General features: G+C 38.8%; 1 protein-coding gene across 12 annotated transcripts in view; it reads left to right on the top strand.

Moving 5' to 3' along the window:
- MSI2 (musashi RNA binding protein 2) overlaps nucleotides 1-21,444 on the top strand; it is an 845,284-nt gene that overhangs the window by 788,720 nt on the left and 35,120 nt on the right. For 11 of the 12 annotated variants that reach the window (XM_077482423.1, XM_077482428.1, XM_077482430.1 and 8 more), the window contains one exon: nucleotides 12,334-12,542. The exons of the other annotated variant lie outside the window; for it this stretch is intronic. In XM_077482423.1, the coding sequence (XP_077338549.1) occupies nucleotides 12,334-12,542 (209 nt within the window). The remainder of the gene's footprint in view (nucleotides 1-12,333; nucleotides 12,543-21,444) is intronic. 12 annotated transcript variants of the gene reach the window in all.

Here is a 21,444-nt window from a genome sequence, read left to right on the forward strand (position 1 = left end):
GGGGATAAAGCATTTTGCTTTGTCTTATGGTGGAAATGGGATAAAATAGCCGCCCAACACAGTCCTACCGCACCTGGTGTGAATCTACCCTTAAGCAGGTTTTACATTACCATAGACCTGTATGCGGATGCAAGACACAGTTAAGATGAACAAAAGCCCCTTAACAAAGGTCCTTATGAGGACCTCTACACTAGATAATTTTCTAGTTCAAATGTGCAGGCTTGATTTATGAAATGTATATCATCACTTTCTTTTTAAAATAATTGCTTGTTTATACTTTTGAACACCAGCTTTTCACGTAGTTCCATGTACACTTGTGAATTGACTTTGTTCATTATCAAAAGAAAGAGAAGAAAGGAAAAATCCTGGATCATGCAAGAGCCTTATTTAACAGTGTTCCATTATTATTATTTATCTCTAATTGCCCTTGTTTGCATACAATCCCGACAGCTCAGAGAACTGGTGGGTGTTTATTTACGGTTTGCTTTCCAATTTATAAATCCTGACTTTCCCCCTCCTTCTACAAATGGGTGGCAGCTGTAGAGATCTACAGTTGTTAGTGTTTGATAAATCATGTCTACATATGAGGCTATGTAGTAATATTAGGTAACCGTAATGTAGTAGTAGTGTAAGAAGTGTCTTGCTATCTTTAAGAAAATGTGAGTGTCCAAAATTGTAAATGTACATACTATGTAGCAAATTATTTAAACAAAAAGGTTATTGGCTGGTAACTCTTTCAGCACTAATATAATTAATACTTTAGCTTTCTGCTGGTTTAAATAGTTCTAAAAAGTATATATTTAATATATAGATATTTTAATTCAAAGTGTACCTTTCTAGATTACGTAAAACAAATAGGTGGCTCCTTAATTGCCAAATAGGTGGTACATAATGAAAAAAAATCAAGATAATGTGTGCACTATACATAAAAGAAAAAACTCTATCTTGCAAATTAGGTCGATATTGCATTAGTGGGACTGTTTTTTCAGCACATCTCACATCAGTTCTTTTGAACCCCTAAAACTTTATTACTCTTTTATTCTTCTTATTTATAACACGTTTATTCTTATTTTTAATGCCCACGCCATCTTTTCTTAACCAAGTGTCAGATGATCATTGAGGCAACAGTAACATTTATGGGCATAGTCATGAAAAAAAGTTTGAATCCAGGTTGTTTCTTGTCTGTATGCATTCAACTGTTTGTGCTGTTTTGTTGACATTCATCTTCTAAATTCACAGTAGTTATAAGGCTAATCCCTGACAGAGTTGGATTTAAGATTAAATATGGACTTAAAGGGGTTGTAAACCCTTGCATTTTTTCACCTTAATGCATCTTATGCATTAAGATGAAAAAACACCTGGCAGTTACCGGCCCCCCAGCCGCCCCCCCCCCCATTTTATTTACCTGAGCCCTTTTGTCTCTTTGGTGGGGACATGCTGTCCCTCTCTCCACAGGGTCCCTGCTCTTGATTGGATAGATTGAAAGCAGCATGGCCATTGGCTCCCACTGCTGTCAAATCCAATGACGTGGGCACCAGGGGGGCGGGGCCAAGTCTGGCATTCGTCTGTGGACGCAAATGCTGGACTTAGGAGCGCGCCCGCAGGGTAACCCCCTCATGAGAGTGCTTCTCCTAGCGGCTTATCTGATGTGGGGAGGAGCCACAAGAGCCACCAGGGGACCCCAGAAGAGGATGTTCGTGGCCACTCTGTGCAAAACGAGCTGCACAGTGAAGGTATGACATGTTTGTTTAAAAAACAAAAATCCTTTACAATCACTTTAAGTCTAACTTAAGTTGATTGTAAAGGAAAAAAATAACAAACATCTCATAGTTACCTGCTCTGTTCACTGTTTTTTCACAGAGTAGTCACAATCTTCCTCCACTTTAGTTCCCCACCAATGCTCTGAGCCCCTCCCCATTGCCGATCGCCAAGCACACACGAGTGCCTCCACAGCAAGCCTCCTGTGGAGGCACTCGTGTGTGCTTGCTCCCAAACCAGCTCCCTGCGCCCACAAGACACAGAATGTGGCTCAGCCCCGCTCCTGCCTCACTGACTGTGATTGTCAGCAGTGGGAGGTAATGGCTCCTGCTGCTGCATCTCAGCCAGTCAGGAAGGAGAGACGAGGGTCTCGTGTACATTGCTGGATTGGGATCGGCTTAGGTAAGTATTAGGGGTGACTGGGGGGGGGGGGCTGCACACTAAAGGTTTTTTCCTTCATGAAGATAAAAAAACCTTCAGCCTTTACAACCACTTTAACAAGATTACTTGTTTGTAGAGCATAGAATGTGTGGAACAATGAGCACACGGTCTCTATAGGAATTAAGGAGTATATATTTATAAAAAGTGATTTGGTATTTAATAACAGGGAAAGATTAAAAGGCAATTGGTGCTGGCAAATGTAACATTGCAGCACAAGTTAATGCAAGTGGATTTCCCATTGATTGAAAAAGATGTTCATTGAACAACAGTTGAACAAGGCTTGAGCTTCAAAACACATGAGGGAATGCAGATGGGAAGTTTGCTTTATAGATGCCTGTAAACCTTTGCTGGTGGAAATGCAGGAAATGATCAGGAAGGTATCATCCTCTGGATTCCCCTAAGCTTTGATTTTTGGAAAGGTCCAATAGCTTCAAGCCTAACAAAGTAAAGTTTGATAGGGGGCAATAGTTTGTTCCTTGTCCCACTTTCCCAAATATTTACTGTATTTATCAGCAAATAACATGCACCTTTTCCCCCTGAAAATAGAGGGCAAATCATGGGTGCGTGTTATACGCCGATAGTGGTACAGGTTTTCCACTATAAGGGTGGGACTTTAAAGGCATAGATTATCAGACATATAATAAAAATATATAAAATGCCTTTATTTAAATAACATAACAAAATAGCATAATATTCATACATGCATATCTAGAAAAAACAGTACATATATTTGCGCAAGATAACTTTTGAGTGTATAGTATCTCCGATATCTCACAGAGAGCAAATACACTCAAAATATGGACATGTAACAAATGATCATATATATTTGATGAATCCTACGTGTTGCGGAGTGTACCCCACTCCTTCAGGGATGATCAAATATACAAGTTATTCTAAATGTAACAATCTAAAATATAAAAAAGGATACATATTTTTAAGCAGCATAGTTAAATAGAGTACAGCAATTGGATCAAAGGACGCATACGTGTTCATAGTCTACTCAAGTGTCCAATGAAGATATCCAAGCTACAGGGAAATAGCTAGATAGACAAGAACACCTAGACAATTCTAAAGTTAAAAGGTGTGTATAGATTCCCAGTTGGTGGGAGAGGCGGATGTCAGAAAACACCCGCAGGTAAACTGGGACCGCATCCACAGGGAAGCTGGAAACAAGGCAAAGAAGTGGGGGCCTGTCAAAGTATACCACTGGAGCTGAATCTTTTTGTTGTAGTCCCCTATCTCCCTGCCAGAAGCCTCACAGACAAAGGGAATCAGCCAAGGAATCAGAGAAACCCCATAAGTATAATTATATACCTCAAAGGGTGCTGTGAGGGATGAATAAGTGCATTGATCCAGAAGGCTACGACGTCAAAGATCCACTAATTCAAGAAGGTGGGATGTCCATCCCTAATCCAATGCAATATAAGCTGATGAACCTAACTATATCTAAAGTCCATATTGCAAATGTTTTTCCTTAACTTGAAAAGAGTATACACAACGCCTCAGAACACCTTCTCATAGATGCACAGATCAGAGGGAGAAATGATCTATAAATAGACAAATAAAATATCTGCTCAGCTACATTAACTCTACTTTCATTTAATTTCCTTTTTTGTTTGTCTATTTATAGATCATTTCTCCCTCTGATCTGTGCATCTATGGGAAGGTGTTCTGAGGCGTTATGTATACTCTTTTCAAGTTAATGAAAAACATTTGCAATAGGGACTTTAGATATAGTTAGGATATAGAATCAATGCGCTTTTTCATCCCTCGGGGTCCTTGTCTATGCACACGCAGCACCTTTCGAGGTATATAATTATAAATATATTTCTTTACTATATTGTTTACTGTTTTTTTAAGTACTTAATTACTTATGAGGTTTCCCTGATTCCTTGGCTGATCCCCTTTGTCTGTGAGGCTTCTGGCAGGGAGATAGGGGACTACAATAAAAAGATTCAGCTCCAGTGGTATACTTTGACAGCCCCCTCCTTCTTTTCCTTGTTTCCAGCGTCCCTGTGGATGCGGTCCCGGTTTACCTGCGGGTGTTTTCTGACATCCGCCACTCCCACTAACCGGGAATCTATACCACCTTTTAACTTTAGAATTGTCTATCTGTGCTTTCTGGCCTATCTGGCCATTTCCCTATAGCTTGGATATCTTCATTGGACACATGAGTAGACTATGAATACGTATGCATCCTTTGATCCAATTGCTGTACTCTATTCAACTATGCTGTTTAAAAATATTTATCCTTTTTTTATATTCTAGATTGTTACATTTAGCATAACTTGTATATTTGATCATCCCTGAAGATGGAGTGGGGTACACTCCGCAACGCGTAGGATTCATCAAATATATATGATCTTTTGTTACATGTCCATATTTTAAATGCATTTGCTCTCTGTGAGATATTGGAGATACTATACACTCAAAAGCTATCTTGCACGGATATATGTACTGTTTTTTCTAGATATGTATGTATGAATATTATGCTATTTTGTTGTGTTATTTAAATAAAGTCATTTTATATATTTTTACTATATGTCTGATAATCTATGCCTTTAAAGTCCCACCCTTATGGGAAAAACCTGTACCATATCTAAAATTGGGATGTTGGCTAGCAAATAGCAGAATCGTTTTTTCAAACCTCAATTTTTTTATATATATACGCTGATAGTGTACCTCAGAGGGGAAGAAGGGGGACGAGCACCGCCGGAATTCACTGAGCCATCATCTCTTGTTTACTCGGCTCTTACTTGGCTCTCACATCACACACACAGTCCCGCCTCCACCACTGGCATTGGACAAGTGTTCTGTCTATCACAGGAGCTGGTTCAATGCCGATGGCGGAGGCAGGATTGTGTGTGTGACTGCCGACTGAGAGCAGAGTAAACAGGAGATGACGGCACTTTTTATGCTGCATTGATGAGAAATGGTGAGGCTGAAAATGGGCAGTAATCAGGCTGCATTGAGCCTGAAAATGGTCATTAATCAGGCTGCATTGATGGGAGATGGGCTGCAGATGGGTAATGATCAGGCTGCACTTAGGCTGCAGATGGACATTGATCAGGCTGCATTGAGGCTGCAGATGGGCATTGATCAGGCTGCATTGAGGCTGCAGATGGGCATTGATCAGGCTGCATTGAGGCTGCAGATGGGCATTGGTCAGGTTGCATTGAGGCTGCAGATGCGCACTAATCAGGCTGAATTGATGGGCACTGACCATTATTTTGCTTCAAAGTTGTTTATTTAAAAAATATGTTTTTTTTCCTGAAACGCCCCTCTTAAAATGAAGGTGCGTGTTATACAGCGATAAATGCGGTATTTCTTGCATGGGCATTCAAGCATACCATAAATTGTTTTTCAGATATATATTCATATATACAATTATTGTACACCACATTACAGTACTTTTGTGCACACAACTGGTGCATTTCTGTTTGTCTATTCCTAGTGTGGAACCAAGGTAACCATTTAGTTCAGCCTTGGAAATCCTTTAGTGCTTAGGTAAGTGTAGAGCTAGGGTCAGAGTTCTAGGATTTTTGGTATAAGTTGAGATTCAATTTAGGGTTTGATTTTGGGGTTAAATTTAAGGTTAAAGTGGAAGTAAACCCATCAATTTAAACAGTTAAAAAAAAAGGCATGCCGGGAATGCTAACTACACATTGACTGTGCTCTCAGCCAAACTATCAAACCATCCAATGAGTGGTGTCATAACGAATCACATGTGCAGCACCATAGCAGTTGAAGATTAAACAGAGGCAAAGATGGCAGCTTCCTTGGCTGAAAATGATAGGGGAGTTTACTTCCACTTTAAGTGATAAGGGCTTATTTTAGGGTTTAGGTTATTAGGTGGGGAATGGTTATGTGTCAGAGGTTGCTTTAGGTTTGAAAATATTAAAGACAGTAAGTTGTGTTACTGTGTTTCTTGTTTTAGTTGTTTTTTTTTTTTTAGATTGTCTTGGTATATATACAGTGGGGAACATTGTTATTTTATCCCCTGCAGAATTGTATGTTTGCCCACTTACAAAAAAATGAAGGGTCTATCATTTTTATCATAGGATATGATAGAGACAGAATATCAACCAAAAATCCAGAAAAAAACATAATACAAATGTTATAAATTGAGTTGCAGTTCAGTGAGTAAAATAATTGTTTGATCCCCAAGCAAAACATGACTTAGTACTTGGTGGAAAAACCCTTGTTGGCAAGCAGAGAGGTAAGATGTTTCTTGTAGTTAAGTGACCAGGTTTGCACACATCTCAGGAGGGATTTTGATCTTAGACTCTTAGATCTTCTCTAAATTCTTAAAGCGGTTGTAAACCCTTTACAACCACTTTTTTACTACAGGCAAGACTATAATTAGGCTTACCTGTAGCTACACTGGATATCTCCTAAACCTGCATGCAGTGTAGTTGAGCATCATGAGAAATGTATTTCAAAAACATCTGGGGTGCCAATGTTCGCCATCACTGGTTTAGGAGATATCCCTGTATTTGCATGTGCCGAAATCATCGGCACATGCACACTTAAGCAAACTGAAGCAATGGCAAGTATGTGTAGTTGCTTCAGTTAGACTGTGCCATTACCAGCAGCTCCCATGTGCATGCATGGGAGTGGCGTCAATGTGGCTGCGGCCAGTGAACGAGGACTACTGCGGGGTGTTCAATCTCAGGTAAGTAATTGCTATGCATACTAGCTCATTGTGCCTTTGTCTTGTAGTTTTCTTTTTTTTGGGTTTACAACCACTTTAAGGTTTCTTGCCTGTCACTTGGCAACTCAAAGTTTCCGCAGTGGTCATCAACCCTGTCCTCAGGGCCCAGTAACAAAAGCCAGGTTTGCAAGATAACTGAAATGCATCACAGATGATGTAATTTTCTGCTCAGTGATTGCAGCATTATAGTCTGCATCTCCCCAAGGTAATACATAAAACTTAGCCTGTTAGTGGGCCCTGAGGACAGGGTTGATGGCCACTGTTCTACAGGATTAAGGTCTGGAGAATGGCTAGGCCACTCCTTGACCATAATGTGCCTCTTCTTAATCCACTCCTTTGTTGCCTTGGCAGTATGTTTTGGGTCATCGTCATGCTGTAAGACCCATCCAAGAGACAGCCAAGAAACCCTAAGGATTTAGAGAAAATCTGTAAAGAAGAGTAGACCAAAATCCTTCCTGAGGTGTGTGCAAACCTGGTCATCAACTACAAGAAACATCTTACCTCTGTGCTTGCCAGCAAGGGTTTATCCACCACGTACTAAGTCATGTTTTGCTTGGGAATAAAATACAGTACTTATTTTACTCACTGAACTGCAACCTAATTTATAGCATTTGTTTTATGTGTTTTTTTCTGGATTTTTGGTTGATATTCTGTCTCTATCATTTAAAATACAGCTATGATAAAAAATTATAAACCCTTAATTTCTTTGTAAGTGGGCAAACTTAAAAAATTTGCAGCGGATCAAATCATTATTTTCCCCACTGTATACTATTTTACCAAAGAAATGGTGCTTGCTGAGTCTCAAGGCATAAAATGCATAAGTATCCCTATAAGATAACCAACAGTGCTTAGGCAGACTCTTGAGTCTAAATGCATTATAATATGTTTATGATTTCTCCTGCATTATTTAAAGCATTGAAAATGAATATGGATATACTGTGTGTGTGTGTGTGTATGTATGTATGTATGTATGTGTGTATGTATGTATGTATATATATATATATATATATATATATAAACCAAATTGGTGTTCTGCACTTTTGGATAAAAAAACACATATCTATAACTGAACTTTGAGTACATTCATGCCTAAGGCCTAGTTTTGTCACGCCAATCCTATTTGCTATCATTGTAGTAAGACTGTAGCCACCTTTCTATATGGTTTGTTTTTTGCATTAACATTCAGTGGAGCAAATGGATTGCCTTAGTATGTTTCATAACATTAGATTATTACTTTTTCACATCTGTTAAATAAATAGACTGCTTTATGTGTAAGCTATTGAAAGCTGTTGTGCCCCTAAGCAATCTTAGATTGTATCCAGAGTTAGCTCGCTGTATTTGTGTTGTATATTTACAGTTTTTTTTTTTTTTGTAAAGCTTTCCTTGGACCATATAGCAGATTACAAACGAGAGTACAGACCTGTGCTACTTTTTTTTGTTACTTCAGAAACAGTGCTGTGTGAACTTATGTTTTTGACGTATCTTAAAAAGACATTAGGATACCTAAAAAACATAAAAAGAAGGTATTAAGTGCTGGGTGGATCCACCTTTTTTTTTGTATCTGTAATACCCATTTCCATTTATTTTGCCAAACTTTTCTTGTACTGTATAACAAATTACAAAGAAAGCTGATTTTATTTTTTTTATCATAGTGACTATTATATACACCACTTACCAACCGCCTAATTGGGAAAATACATCATTACTATGACGTTTAATACCAGGGTTATGGCTGCAGCTAGATGCTATAACTCCAGTAGTAAGATTTTCTGCAGCCACCGCTCTTTTTGAGAAAAGTGATCTGAGGGCGACCCCTCCCTCCACTTTCCAGTGGTTCTCGGACCTCATTGGGAAGCCTGAGAACCGAACCAGCGGTTGCAGCGGCAGGCCATAGAGATGAGCAGAGGAAGGATAGCCTCCGCTCGTCTCGATGGCCTAGGCGGCCTGGAACAATGTCCTGACGCTACTTCCAGTTCATGGCCGATGTAAAGGCCATCTTTTTCTTTTTAAAGTATCAGATCAACATTTATTTTTAGAATTAGTTTTATTTTATTTGATGCTTTCCAATGTAGGGGAGAGATGTGGGGTCCTTATTGACCCCTGATTTCTCCATAAAGAGGACTTGTCATGCCTTATTTCTATCACAAGGGATGTTTACAGTCCTTGTAATAGGAATTATTATTATAATTATTATTATACAGGATTTATATAGCGCCAACAGTTTGAGCAGCACATTACAACATGAGGGCAGACAGTACACTTACAATACTAATCAATACAGGAGGGACTAGAGGGCCCTGTTCATTAGAGCGCACAATACAGAACTTAAAGTGATCTTTTTTTTTTAAAAGGGACAGTGTAAAAATAAAAAAATAAATAATAATAAAAGAAGGTCATGTAGGTCACGTCCACATATATAAACTGTATTTGCACCACACATGTGAAGTATCACCATAAACGTCAGTATAAGAGGAAGAACTAGACCTCCTCTGTAACTCTAAACTGGTATTCTGTAAAAATATTTATAATGTCGCCTATGGAGATTAAGATTAAGCATGCTCAATTTTAAAGCATGACATGTTGGTATATATTTATAGCGTAATATCATCTTTCATGTTTGGTATCTATTTACAGCGTAATGTCATCTTTCATGTTTTACAAAAAATGGGTTATTGTATTGTGTTTTTTTAAATTCATAAAAAAAAGCATTGAAAAGCTGCTGCACAAATACCATAGGACATGAAAAGTTGCAACAACCGCCATTTCATACACTAGGGTCTTTTCTGAAATAGATATATAATTTTTGGGGTTCTAAGTAATTTTCTGACAAAAAGACCTTATTTTTTACTTGTAAACATAAGTGTCAGAATAGGCCTGGTCTTTAAGTGGTTAAATCACTGTATGAATACTAGTAAATAATATTGCATTGTTTTATGTTTTATTATGTGTTTGTGCTTAAGGCCCCTTTCACACTGAGGGACCTATCAGATCTGCCTGTCAGTTTTTGCTGATCCTGATCAGACCATCTTTGGCTCTCTATGGAGTGGCAGATGTCACCGGACATGTGCCACTCACCAACATCTGATCCAATCTGCTAAAAACAGATGATATGGAATCTGTTCCCCAGTGGATCGGATGGAAACTAACAGGCAGTCCATTTTCATCCTACTACCCCATAGAGATCAGGGGGCAGTGTCCATGTCCGCTCTGCATCAGTGAAGCAGGCACAGACCTGTCATCCGCCTGTGCAGCTGTAATCAGCTGCGATAGATCCCTGCTGAGCCAGGAGATTGGCTGACGGAGTCCGCCCTGTGTGCCTAACAGCGTATGAAACTGTCCTGTATCTGTTGTCATGGCCTATGCACATTGCTCCAATGAAAAGCACTATTCACGAAGTTTGAGTTATGTTGATTGGGGCACTATGCTGCACTCCAGTGTTCTGGTTCTCCAGCATGCTGCCACTACAGAGCAGCTTTTCATACACAGTTAAGCATTGTTAGTTTTTACCCTGTTAAGAATTTTATTTTTATTTTTTAATTCCTCTTTCTCTAACTATAAAAAGAAATTAAAAATACTGACTGCATGATTATTGCCACATGAAAGTTTGTTATTACACTGGAGTACTACATTTTTCAAGTTAATATGAGCGGTTGTGTTTAAAGGGGTTGTAAAGTAAAAATTTTTATTTTTTTAAAATAACAAACATGTCATACTTACCTCCACTGTGCAGCTCGTTTTGCACAGAGTGGCCCCGAACCTGCTCTTCTGGGGTCCCTCGGCGGCTGTCTCTGCTTCCTCCCGCAGGTGCTTCTCACGTTAATGCGAGCTCCCTCGCATTGGTGAGAAGCACTGCGGGCGCGCTCCCGTGATACAGCCGGCGGCTATAGCCGCTCGCTGTATTACAAGGCCCCGCCCCCCCGGTGCGCTGCGTCATTGGATGTGATTGACAGCAGCGCAAGCCAATGGCTGCGCTGCTTTCAATCCATCCACTCCAGCCAATCAGCGGCCAGGCTGAGCGGCGAAGAGGACGGCGGGGGCGAGCGCGGGATTTTCGAGGGGTCAGGTAAGTAAAACGGGGGGACTGGGGGCGCCGGCAGTGTGAGATGTTTTTTCACCTTAATGCATAGAATGCATTAAGGTGAAAAAACATTTACCTTTACAACCCCTTTAAGGCCTTGTATGGCCCAAGAATACAGATATACCAAGCAGTTTTAAGGTGTTTACAAACAGCATTTACCCAGGTTGGTTCAGATTGGGCAATATTGTTAAGTCTATTGGTCCTCCCTGACCTTGGCCGAACTTGCTTGAAGGAAGATTCAGAAGGCCAGGTTATGTCTTTCCTGGCTAAATCATTATTGGTTTCTCCTAGGACAAGCCACCACTCATGTCCTTTCCATGTGCTTTCCCTTCCTGACACATATTCATAAACATAATTTAACCAATGTGAATTTTTTCAGTTTTTCATATAAAATGAATTTTGGCAGCCTGACTGAACATGTGTGGCTAGTTGGCAATCAATGAATGAAATTAGAAGCATAACTTTAAATTTGCATAAATAGGTGCATTTTGGTTATTCCACTTCCTCCACATATTGATGGACATTCTAAAAAGTGGCAAGAATAATATTGTGAAAATTGCAGATTTCCTTTTGTATTTTAGAAACTGTGTTTATGGTTCATCGAATATAACTATAATATAAACCCGATTTTACAAATGTTTTGACATTTTCCAATACTAGGGCCATTAGAAACACAAAATTAACATTAGAAAACAAAATGCAATAACATAGTTCAACCATATCTTTAAAGAACAATTGTAATTTTATTATATCCTGCCCTATATAGTGATACTCGTATATGTCTTTTATTTGTAACATTTGTTGTTTTTTTTACTTTGAGCTATGTTCATAACTTGTTCTACTGTATTTTGATTCCAATCATTGTACAAATGATTGGAAATGTAGCCAGTAGACTGGCTGCAAACAAGCCTCCTTTCGTGGATATAAACAGTCCATAGAATTAGGATCAGTTCCTTTGTAGTTTGCATGGGATGAGAATGTTGTCTCTATGTACTGGTATACACCAGTTGCATGATTGTATTTGAAGAAATGTTTTTGTGGTGTTTTAGAATAAGCAATGTCACGATATTGGGTTACAATAAAGCATCGAATTATTGATGTTTAAAGGATATAAGATTTGACTTCATTTTTTTCCCTGTTAAAGCTTGTCCAGTGTTAGTGTGGGCTGACATTTACATTAAGATACATGATCTTGTTTCGCATGGCCATGACTTAACGTTAGAGGTAAAGCCCAGGCCGTTTCTCTTTATCATCTGGCTGTTATTAGTATGTTCTGTTTATTTTGTAATAACAGCATGCCATGCTTCTGCTCTCATACTTGGCTTTATTCTCTGCACACCAGTCATGAATAGCTACAGTGCTCAACCGAATTATGGCGCACCCGCTTCACCAGCAGGCACCAATCCAGCGCGACCTGGTGGATTTCCAGGGGCTAACAGCCCAGGCCCTGTCGCTGATATCTATGGAACTGCCAACCAAGATTCCGGTGTTGGTAACTACATTAGCGCAGCAAGTCCTCAACCTGGTTCTGGCTTTGGCCATGGAATTGCTGTAAGTGTTTTGCTTAATTTATATTGTGTTCAATATTTGTTTGATATGTTCAAGAATAAGCAATCAAATAGTGAAACAAGCTTTTCATGATGGTCATTCATTTTCTTGTGACTATGGTGAAATCTTTAGCAGTGTCATGAGTTCAGGTTTATGCATGTTGCTTTCATATGACCTCTTTGCCTTTTCATCATTTAGAATTGATGACATTTCCAAAAGAGGGAGCTGAAATCATTTTGAGAATTATAGACTTGTTAGATCCTGGTTTTATTAAAATCAGAACTGACAAAATCTACAGGAGCCAGGTTGCTAAAGTAGCATACGAAATGACGGCTGACACCTAACTATTGAAGTTGTTTATATTAAAGTTGGTGGCAGTAAATGTTTCAATTTTAGGAGGTTGCACTGACTCCTACACTGGTTTTTACAATCTTCATTAAATTAACTACAAGAGGTATTTTCCCCTTTTCCTAATTTGCTTTAAAATTGCAAATTTTTAACACTGAATGCTTTTTACGTTTCAATTAAAATATTTAAGTCCCTAAACAAAAAACTTTTTTTTTTCATTTTGAAGTTTAAAGAAAGTCAACAACTAACAATTTGTGAAAATGTATTTGCCCCTGGTAAATGGATTGTATAAAATGAAGGTTATTATGGTGAAATGATTGAATGCAATAAGGGGTGATTGTTACCACTGCTCAATGTTTCACTTATTTTGACCCTTATCCTAAGGAGAAACAAGTTGGCCGCAGATTCAACAAGCATATTAAATGGCATCAATGAGAATTTTTTTACAGAAGTAGCATTTTTTTTTTCAAAATAGTATATGAAAAAGATGATCCAACAAATTTCAAAGCATATTTAAATTGGTCAAAGAACTTTGGGCCGCCAAGCAAAAAACACAGTGTTATGCCTCCACAATCAATGAGCAAAATTTACTTACTTAGTGAGTATAAAGGATGAAACCACTGCTAAGTAAAATGTAAACCCTCTACCCTTGTTTGCCAGGGAATGCCTGGATTTTCTTCTGGGAGACTTTTCTATGGACAGAAGGGGACATGGCTGCATCATGTCTGGTGTAAAGAAAGCACTGCATTTCTGTGTCAAAACACCAACAGTCTATTATGGTGGTGCTGCTGTGTTGGTTTTCTGCTTTAGGCCTTAACTGACTTGCCATAACTAAAGTAACTACTAATCTTGCTTTGTATCTTTGCTAAAAAATAAAGCATAGTTGCATTGTGCAGCAGGACAGAGAGACAAATGTAATTAAAAAAATTGAAGCCTTGGACATTCTTGTCAATCAAGCTTAAACCTAACTTAAAAAAGTATTCATTTTTTTTGTGCAGGCGGGTGTACTCTTCCGGAGTGTGAGCATACATCATCTGGTGTCAAATATCTAACACTGTGATGTGGAAATGCTAACACAAACCTTTGATGTCGTATACGTTCTAGAGTTTAATCTGGGTCAGAACACTGATGTAGTATCTGTGCAAAAGTGCCTTTTTCATCTTGTTATACTTGGTATAACTCAGTTAGTCATCTGGTATCCTGATCTCTTCTACATGGGTACCTGCCTTCCCCCATATGCCTGCTTTTATCTGACTCCCTGTTTACCTTCAATGTGGTGGTTTGCTTGGTCGCCTTTTTGATCATCAACTGTTACTACCGAGGACCACTACCGGTAAGGACACATGTGCTAAACTTCTTCCACAGAAGTTTGAAACCGCATAATAGGAAGCATTTAGATACAATAATTTCAGGTAGAAGTTATGCAACCATTTAAAAAGGGGCAATTACATTTAAAAACAAAGTTGATGTTGACACCATTTATTTAATTGAATATATGACATCTGTTTAAAAAATTGTTACAAACATTCAGTGTCCAAAATGTGCAATATCAGAGAAAATCAGATAGAGAGAGATGCTTTGCTATGGCGCTGTTGTTAATCCATTAGTTCCTTTAAAGCATGGCTCTTCAAACTATGACCCTCCAGTTGTTCAGGAACTGCAATTCCCAACATGCCTAGTCATATCTGCGAATGTTAGTGTTTTACAATTTTTCATGGGATGCATAGTTCCGCAGCAGCTGGAGGGCTGTAGTTTGGAGATACCTGCTTTAAAGTATAACTAAAGGCAAAACTTTTTTTTTCAAGAGTGAGAAATATGAAAATCAGTCAGGTTTTTATTGCTGTCTGTCTGCCTGTTAGGGAGATTGACCCTATGTGCCATGGTGACCATTATCATCGAAAGTGAAAGAAAATCTAAAATGAGAACAGAGATATATGGTAAATATTTCAATGGGGGCACTAGTTCTGGGGGTTACCAGGAAATTTTCCTAAATCCACAGGGATTTCCTCTAGCTTCCTAATGTGGCTATAGGACAGGAAGCGAAGACCTTGCATTGAGACACAGATGGCAAAAAAAGGCTTATAACCATCCCTTACTCTATCCAAAATACAATTAAATGAGACAAATGAAATGCATTCAGTTTTGTGTTAAGTACATTTTTGGCCGTGTATATATAGATTGTGGATTTACATTTTGGAGTCCCAGTGTGCTGTGTTAAGTCAGGTGATAATGTGCATTGCCCCGGGCCATCCCATTCAAATTGGCTGCCAAAAAAAATCATACATGCACCATTTTTGCAAAACAGAGCACCGACAACACATTGTAGTGCATTACTGTACATTGTGGTGTTCTGCGGCACATGTACATTCCCTTTAGAGCATGGTGCCATTAAAATCGAATGGCACCACAATGCACTGAGGCATGCTTGCACATGTCAACTCATGTACTACCACCTCACAATAGTGTTAATGGGTCATTAACAAGTATCAACACCTCCACCATCAGCATCCACTTTCTGTTTTATCACAATGTGCCCTAGTGAAGCAACAGAGACCACTTTGCATAGCTGCTTGCTCTGGCTATTCCTTCTGTGTCTTGCTGTTGGTTAAAACGGCTGTCATGATGATGGGCCAAAGTTGTGGCATGGAAGGTGAGAAATCCAGGAAAGAGACAGATATCAGTAGTGTTAAGCCTAATGTACACAGGACGTTTTTGCAATCTCTCCTGAATGATTTAACTTGACATATAGTAGCCCATGTTTAAAACATCCATTTTGCCACGTTTACATGTTGTGTTTAGTGGCGTTTTGCATTTAGAAGCATTTGAAAAAAAATATATTATTATATATTTTTCAAAATAGCCAAAAATGAAAACGCCTGTAAACGAAACGCAGCTAAGTGCGAGTTACCACATTTAGCCGCGTTTAGAAGCATTTGGCGCTTGAAATGCCTCTAAACTCAGCGTCTGAACTAAATTTTTTGCTTTCCAAAAAAAGGCCTCTAAACTCACCTGCCTAGAAAGGACTTTAAATGACCTTGTGTACATGTACTGATAAGATAACAGAGGAGAGTTCAGGAGCAGTTGAAAAAAATGCCCAACTGCTCCTAAACATCCGTTTACCAGCAGCAGTGTACAGGAAGCCTTAAGCCCCATACACATATCAGATTTTCTGCTGATTGTTTCCTTCAGATTTACCAAAACCATATAATATGAGGTCAAACCTTAGGAGTTTCAATTTGTATGCAATCAGGCAGGCCCTTGCACTACATAGTTTTGGTAAATCTGAAGACAAAAATCAGCAGATAATCTGATAGTGTGTATGGGGCTTAACTCTCCATCTTTTCATCAGAACAGTTTAGCGTTGTTGTAGTCCCAGTCAGCCTGATCAGAAAGTGCATGCCTAGTGCTTGAAAGTGTCAGTTACATTTGTTACATTTGTTTAATGGGTATTTTGCTTTTAGTTTGGTATTTTATTCATTAGTAATACAGATAACACATATTTTGTTATCAGCTTCTCGCTATGATACCAAGCATAGTTATGTGGTATGTGGATAGACTTTTTTAGACGTAGGTACCTTAAAGATAAAGTTTCTGACTTCAGATATGCTTAACTTCCTTTTTAGATAAAGACAATAATAGATTCGATTTTAACCCCTGCTTCATATAAATGTACCCTGTTAACTCCTGTTATCATTATGGATTTCACTTAACCTATTGGCACAAAGCCTTATTGTTTTTTATCTATCCCCGAGATTTCTAATAGACTTGTTTCACACCAGCACACTTCACTGCCTTAAATGTACTTAGTAATATGAAAGCAATAGAAAGTAATGGCTGGTTTTCATTTATACATTAAGGTCTCAGGGACCATCTTTTACCCAGCATTCAGTCTTAAACCGGGGTGTTTAACATTTTATTGCCACTCTAATTAGCAATGGAGGAGATATGGATATACTTATACCCTGAAAGGTCTTATAATGTTAAAGTGTTGTCAAGGTCTGGGAAATAAAGGAAGGCCTACCTTGATATTTTGCTTTCATCCAGGCATTGTCTATTATGTATTATGGATACTGTAACTGCTAAAAGTCTAGTCTGCTCTGCAAATTGCTAATCAAGTTAAATTAATGAGAAATTATTGTGCAAGAGTTTAAACCAACAAAACATTTTTATAATACATTTTACTTCAAAAAGACAACTTGTCCTCTCTCTTTATGGGAATACTTGTTTTAGAGCACACTTTAATAATAAAGTAAGTTACAGTAACATAATATCATGCTTTCAATGGACAACCTTGGCTTTGTGCACTTCTTTTTATATTGTTAAAAAATTCTAACACAATAACTCGGGTAACCACAGAATGATGAAAATATCAGGTAATAACACACCTGGTTTTGTGTATTTGTGTACCGTATATACTCGAGTATAGGCCGACCCGAATATAAGCCGAGGCCCCCAATTTACCCCCAAAAAAACTGGCAAACTTATTGACTCGTGTATAAGCCGAGGGTAAGACATGCCTGTCCATCCCTGTGTGTGTGTCCGTCCATCCCTGTGTGTCCGTCCATCCCTGTGTGTCCGTCCATCCCTGTGTGTCCGTCCATCCATCCCTGTGTGTGTGTGTGTGTCCATCCATCCATCCATCCCTGTGTGTGTGTGTCTCCATCCATCCATCCATCCCTGTGTGTGTGTGTATCCGTGTGTGTGTGTGTGTGTGTGTGTGTGTGTGTGTGTGTGTGTGTGTCCAGCCTACCTGTGTCCTGAGCCTTTGTCCCGAGCCTCCGTCCCGTGCCGAGCCTCCTTGCCTCCGTGCCTCGCCGCCGTGCCTCGCCGCCATGCCTTGCCTCCGGTCCCGTCCCGTCCCGTCCCGTGCCGTGCCGTCCTGTGCCTTGCCTCCGTCCCGTGCCCTCTTCGTTCGTCGGCGCCTCGGCGGCCATTGTAAAATTCAAAAGCTGCGCCGCCGCCTTCGCCTGTGATAGGCGGAACACTGAATTTCCCAGCAGCCTGTGTTCCGCCTATCACGTACATCGTATCATCCTCGTCCGTAGTACGAGGATGATACGAAGTCCGTGATAGGCGGAACACAGGCTGCTGGGAAATTCAGTGTTCCGCCTATCACAGGCGAAGGGGGAGCCGGAGGCGCGGCTTTTGAATCAGAATGGCCGCTGTCTGTCTGCTCGACACGCTGATCGAGCGGGCAGACAGCGATGACTCGAGTATAAGCCGAGGGGGGCACTTTCAGCCTCAAAAAAGAGGCTGAAAATCTCGGCTTATACTCGAGTATATACGGTACCTGTATAGTGAAATTGTATTTTAGCGTTTGAGAGTCTAGTTCTCTGCTGCTAATACACTCCAATAAAAAAAGAAGGATGCATTTTTGAAGCTTTATTTTTATTAGAAAGTGCTCCTTCCTTTTTTTCAAGCAGAGCTCTGAATTCTAGTCAAAGGATCTCCAGATTTTTCATGCATGTTTAGATCTACTGTCTAACTAATAATTTTAAGTTGTGACTGTTTATTTTTGCAAGGCTTATTAAACTGAAATACTAACCTATTTTACAGCTAATGAAAAAGTGTTGTTCTGCTGTGGCACAATGATGTATAAATCCAGTTAGACATTTAACTTGCATTAAACTCCAGTTTGCATGTATTTTGTTTCAGACTGCAAAGTGTTTCTGTACGCTGTATGGTGGCATGGATGTGCATTTAATTACCCTAGGCTGCCAGTCATAACACCCATGAGACAATTATTATTAGTGGCAGATATGCTGATTTGTGAAAAATTGCATGATGGTTGGGGGGTTGGTGCTGATAAAACTTTTCAACTAAAACACATTTTATTTGGGATTGACATAGTACTATGTACATAAAAAATGTGTATTAATGCATATTTTACAGTTTAAATAGTAGTAAACTCAAAAGCAAACATTTTATTATATTGCAGCTTAGAAAGTCTTAGGTGTGATAGATGCATTCATTTTCTTTTTTAGGCTTGTTTTCTTCTATGTTCACCTCATGATCTGGCCAGTAAGTCTGTTTTTCAAAAGAACAAGCTCTCTTGAAGATGCATCAGTTACAGGGATGAGACAAACTATTTACCACTGGCAGGAATGCTTACACTGATCAGCTTTTATTTATTTATGTAAAACCCTTACCCCAAAAGGAAAAGAACTGTTGCTGTAACTACTTATAATGTGTTAGCTAGAGTTTGGCTTCAATTTGCTAGCGTATTTAAATCTGCTAGTACATATAACACTACCCTCCCCACACTGACAATGCTGCTGTCTGCTGTGCACCCTGTGCTCATTCATCCTAAGTGGGGACACTTTAATGCAGGAGGTGTGTTACTGGCAGGATCCCCAGGGGAAAAGAGGAGAAAAGGTGAAAAGAGGGGAAAAAAAACCTAAAAAATAATAAATAAATAATAAAGCCACCACATCTAATTATTCAAAAAATAAAAATATAATTGCGCTACCAGAATAACGTAAAAAATCTAGCAGCCAGCAACAACAATGATGACTTGTGAAAACATAAAAAACAAAAATTGCAGCGCTAAATAATGTGAAATACTAGTGGCAATACACACCAGACAAACATCAAAAAAATTTGTGAAACTAATAAATATTGATAAAAAGCAAATGAATATCAAATCCAAAATGCATAACATTAAATCATAAAAAATAATCTGTGCGGTTCATAAAAAAAATCGCAGAGAATGGGAAAATGCTATGCACATAAAAAAATCCTCATGAGAGGTCAAGACACTACAACATCAATGAATCAGTCTTTCATGTAACCCCATCCAATTGTTATATGGGGGACTTCAAATATATGCGGTAGTATGGAAATGTGATACTTGACGTCCAAATTCCACCAATAGCAAACTTCTAAGAAGATAGCAGGTGCACTTATTATAGAACAATAATGGGTACGCTTACCCTAAGGTGTAGACCCACACACCGTAGTGGTGGGTCAATCGTGCATCAAAGTGAATCCACCGCGAATGGTCCTCCAAAAGGAACAATCAAACTCCTGGCTCTCGATCGAGATATCCTATACAGGTTGTTTATGTCTCGAAATCCCCGGAAGTGCAATCATGAAGGTAGGTATAATGAGAAAAAATAGAAAAAATGCCTCCACATCACTCCAGATCACTCCAGTACAAAAAATGTATTTAAAAATGTTAAATTATAAAAAAACATAATTCATGAAGGTACAAGCCATCAAGAGAAATTATGCATAGGCAGAATAATAGATAAAAAGCATGGTATATCTGGCCGACAGGCTATGTACCCGACATGTTTGACACCATAGTGCATCAACTGGGGCATAAAACATCTAATGATTGGCAAGCTGCAATATATTAGAATTTTAGTTTTGGGTTTAATACCACTTTTCAATGCCCTTACTTTTAGTTATGTTTTATGTTTTTTAATATTATTACTATGCCTCTTAGTTCTTCAGGGCAACTTAGAGACACCCTTAAATATGTCATCCACCCTTTGGACCTATTGTCAAGCAGTGATTCACGATCACTGTTTCCTTTACTAAAGCGTTAGCGTGCATTTGGTAAATAGGAATCAATCATTTATAGATAGCTTTTATTTTACAATTATTTGTTTTAGATATTTTGGTTTTATCCCAATTGACTTTTGACTCGAAAACATACCCATTAAAATTGCAGGCTGAAATTTCATAAATGAAACCTTAAAATACATTTCTATTTAATGGTTAACTTTCCAGTTTCTTTTGAGCCATGTCTCATTATCCTCAGTCAATCAGACATTTTAGCATCACCAGACGATCAGACACTGTAGTCTGAGAATCAGTATTCAAACATTTTCCAATTATCATGAAGTCATAATAGTTATTCACAGAAGCCAGATTAGACTGTACAGGTTAAGGAAACATACCTGTAACAGTGTCTTTTTTGATAAAATAACCCCTCATATATGTTCTTTTACATTTTACAGAAAGGGTCCTTTCCCTTTGCTTTGTTTAATAGAAATGATTAGTTAATCCCCCATGTCATCATTTTAGTACTTTACCCGGCCATAGATGAATCAAATCTCTGTTGGTTCAGCAGGTACCGGCCAGGATTTGATCCATCTATGAGCAGGCTGGTTGTTCAGAAGCCAATTTATCAATTGATTTCAGTACAACCAGCCTGTCTAATTTTTGCATACGATCACTGCTGGGGGCTTTAGCTGCTGACAGTGATCATTGTGTTCTGCTGTCAGGGAAGGCTTCCCTCCAGCAGAACACAATAGTGCTGCGGGAGGGATTCCCACATCAATCGTGATTGTGTTGATGGTGGAATCAAGTGAATCACATAATCTATGGCCTACCTTAAAGAAATACATATTCTCTCAGCATAGGTTTTACTACAGGTGAAATTTGAGAATAAGGGAAGCAGATGTCTCTGTTGGTCTGACTTGGGAGACTTATGCATTATAAAATAGTTATGTACAAGATATAGTAATCTGTAGTGACCTTTCAGATGTTAGTTTTCAGTAGTCATTTTCATGAAGAATGCATTCTGTTTGCTTGTGCACACTTTGAA

Source organism: Lithobates pipiens, unplaced genomic scaffold, assembly GCF_037356315.1.
Source record: "Lithobates pipiens isolate NorthernLeopardFrog02 unplaced genomic scaffold, aLitPip1_a1.2 Scaffold_16, whole genome shotgun sequence".
Taxonomy (NCBI): domain Eukaryota; kingdom Metazoa; phylum Chordata; class Amphibia; order Anura; family Ranidae; genus Lithobates; species Lithobates pipiens.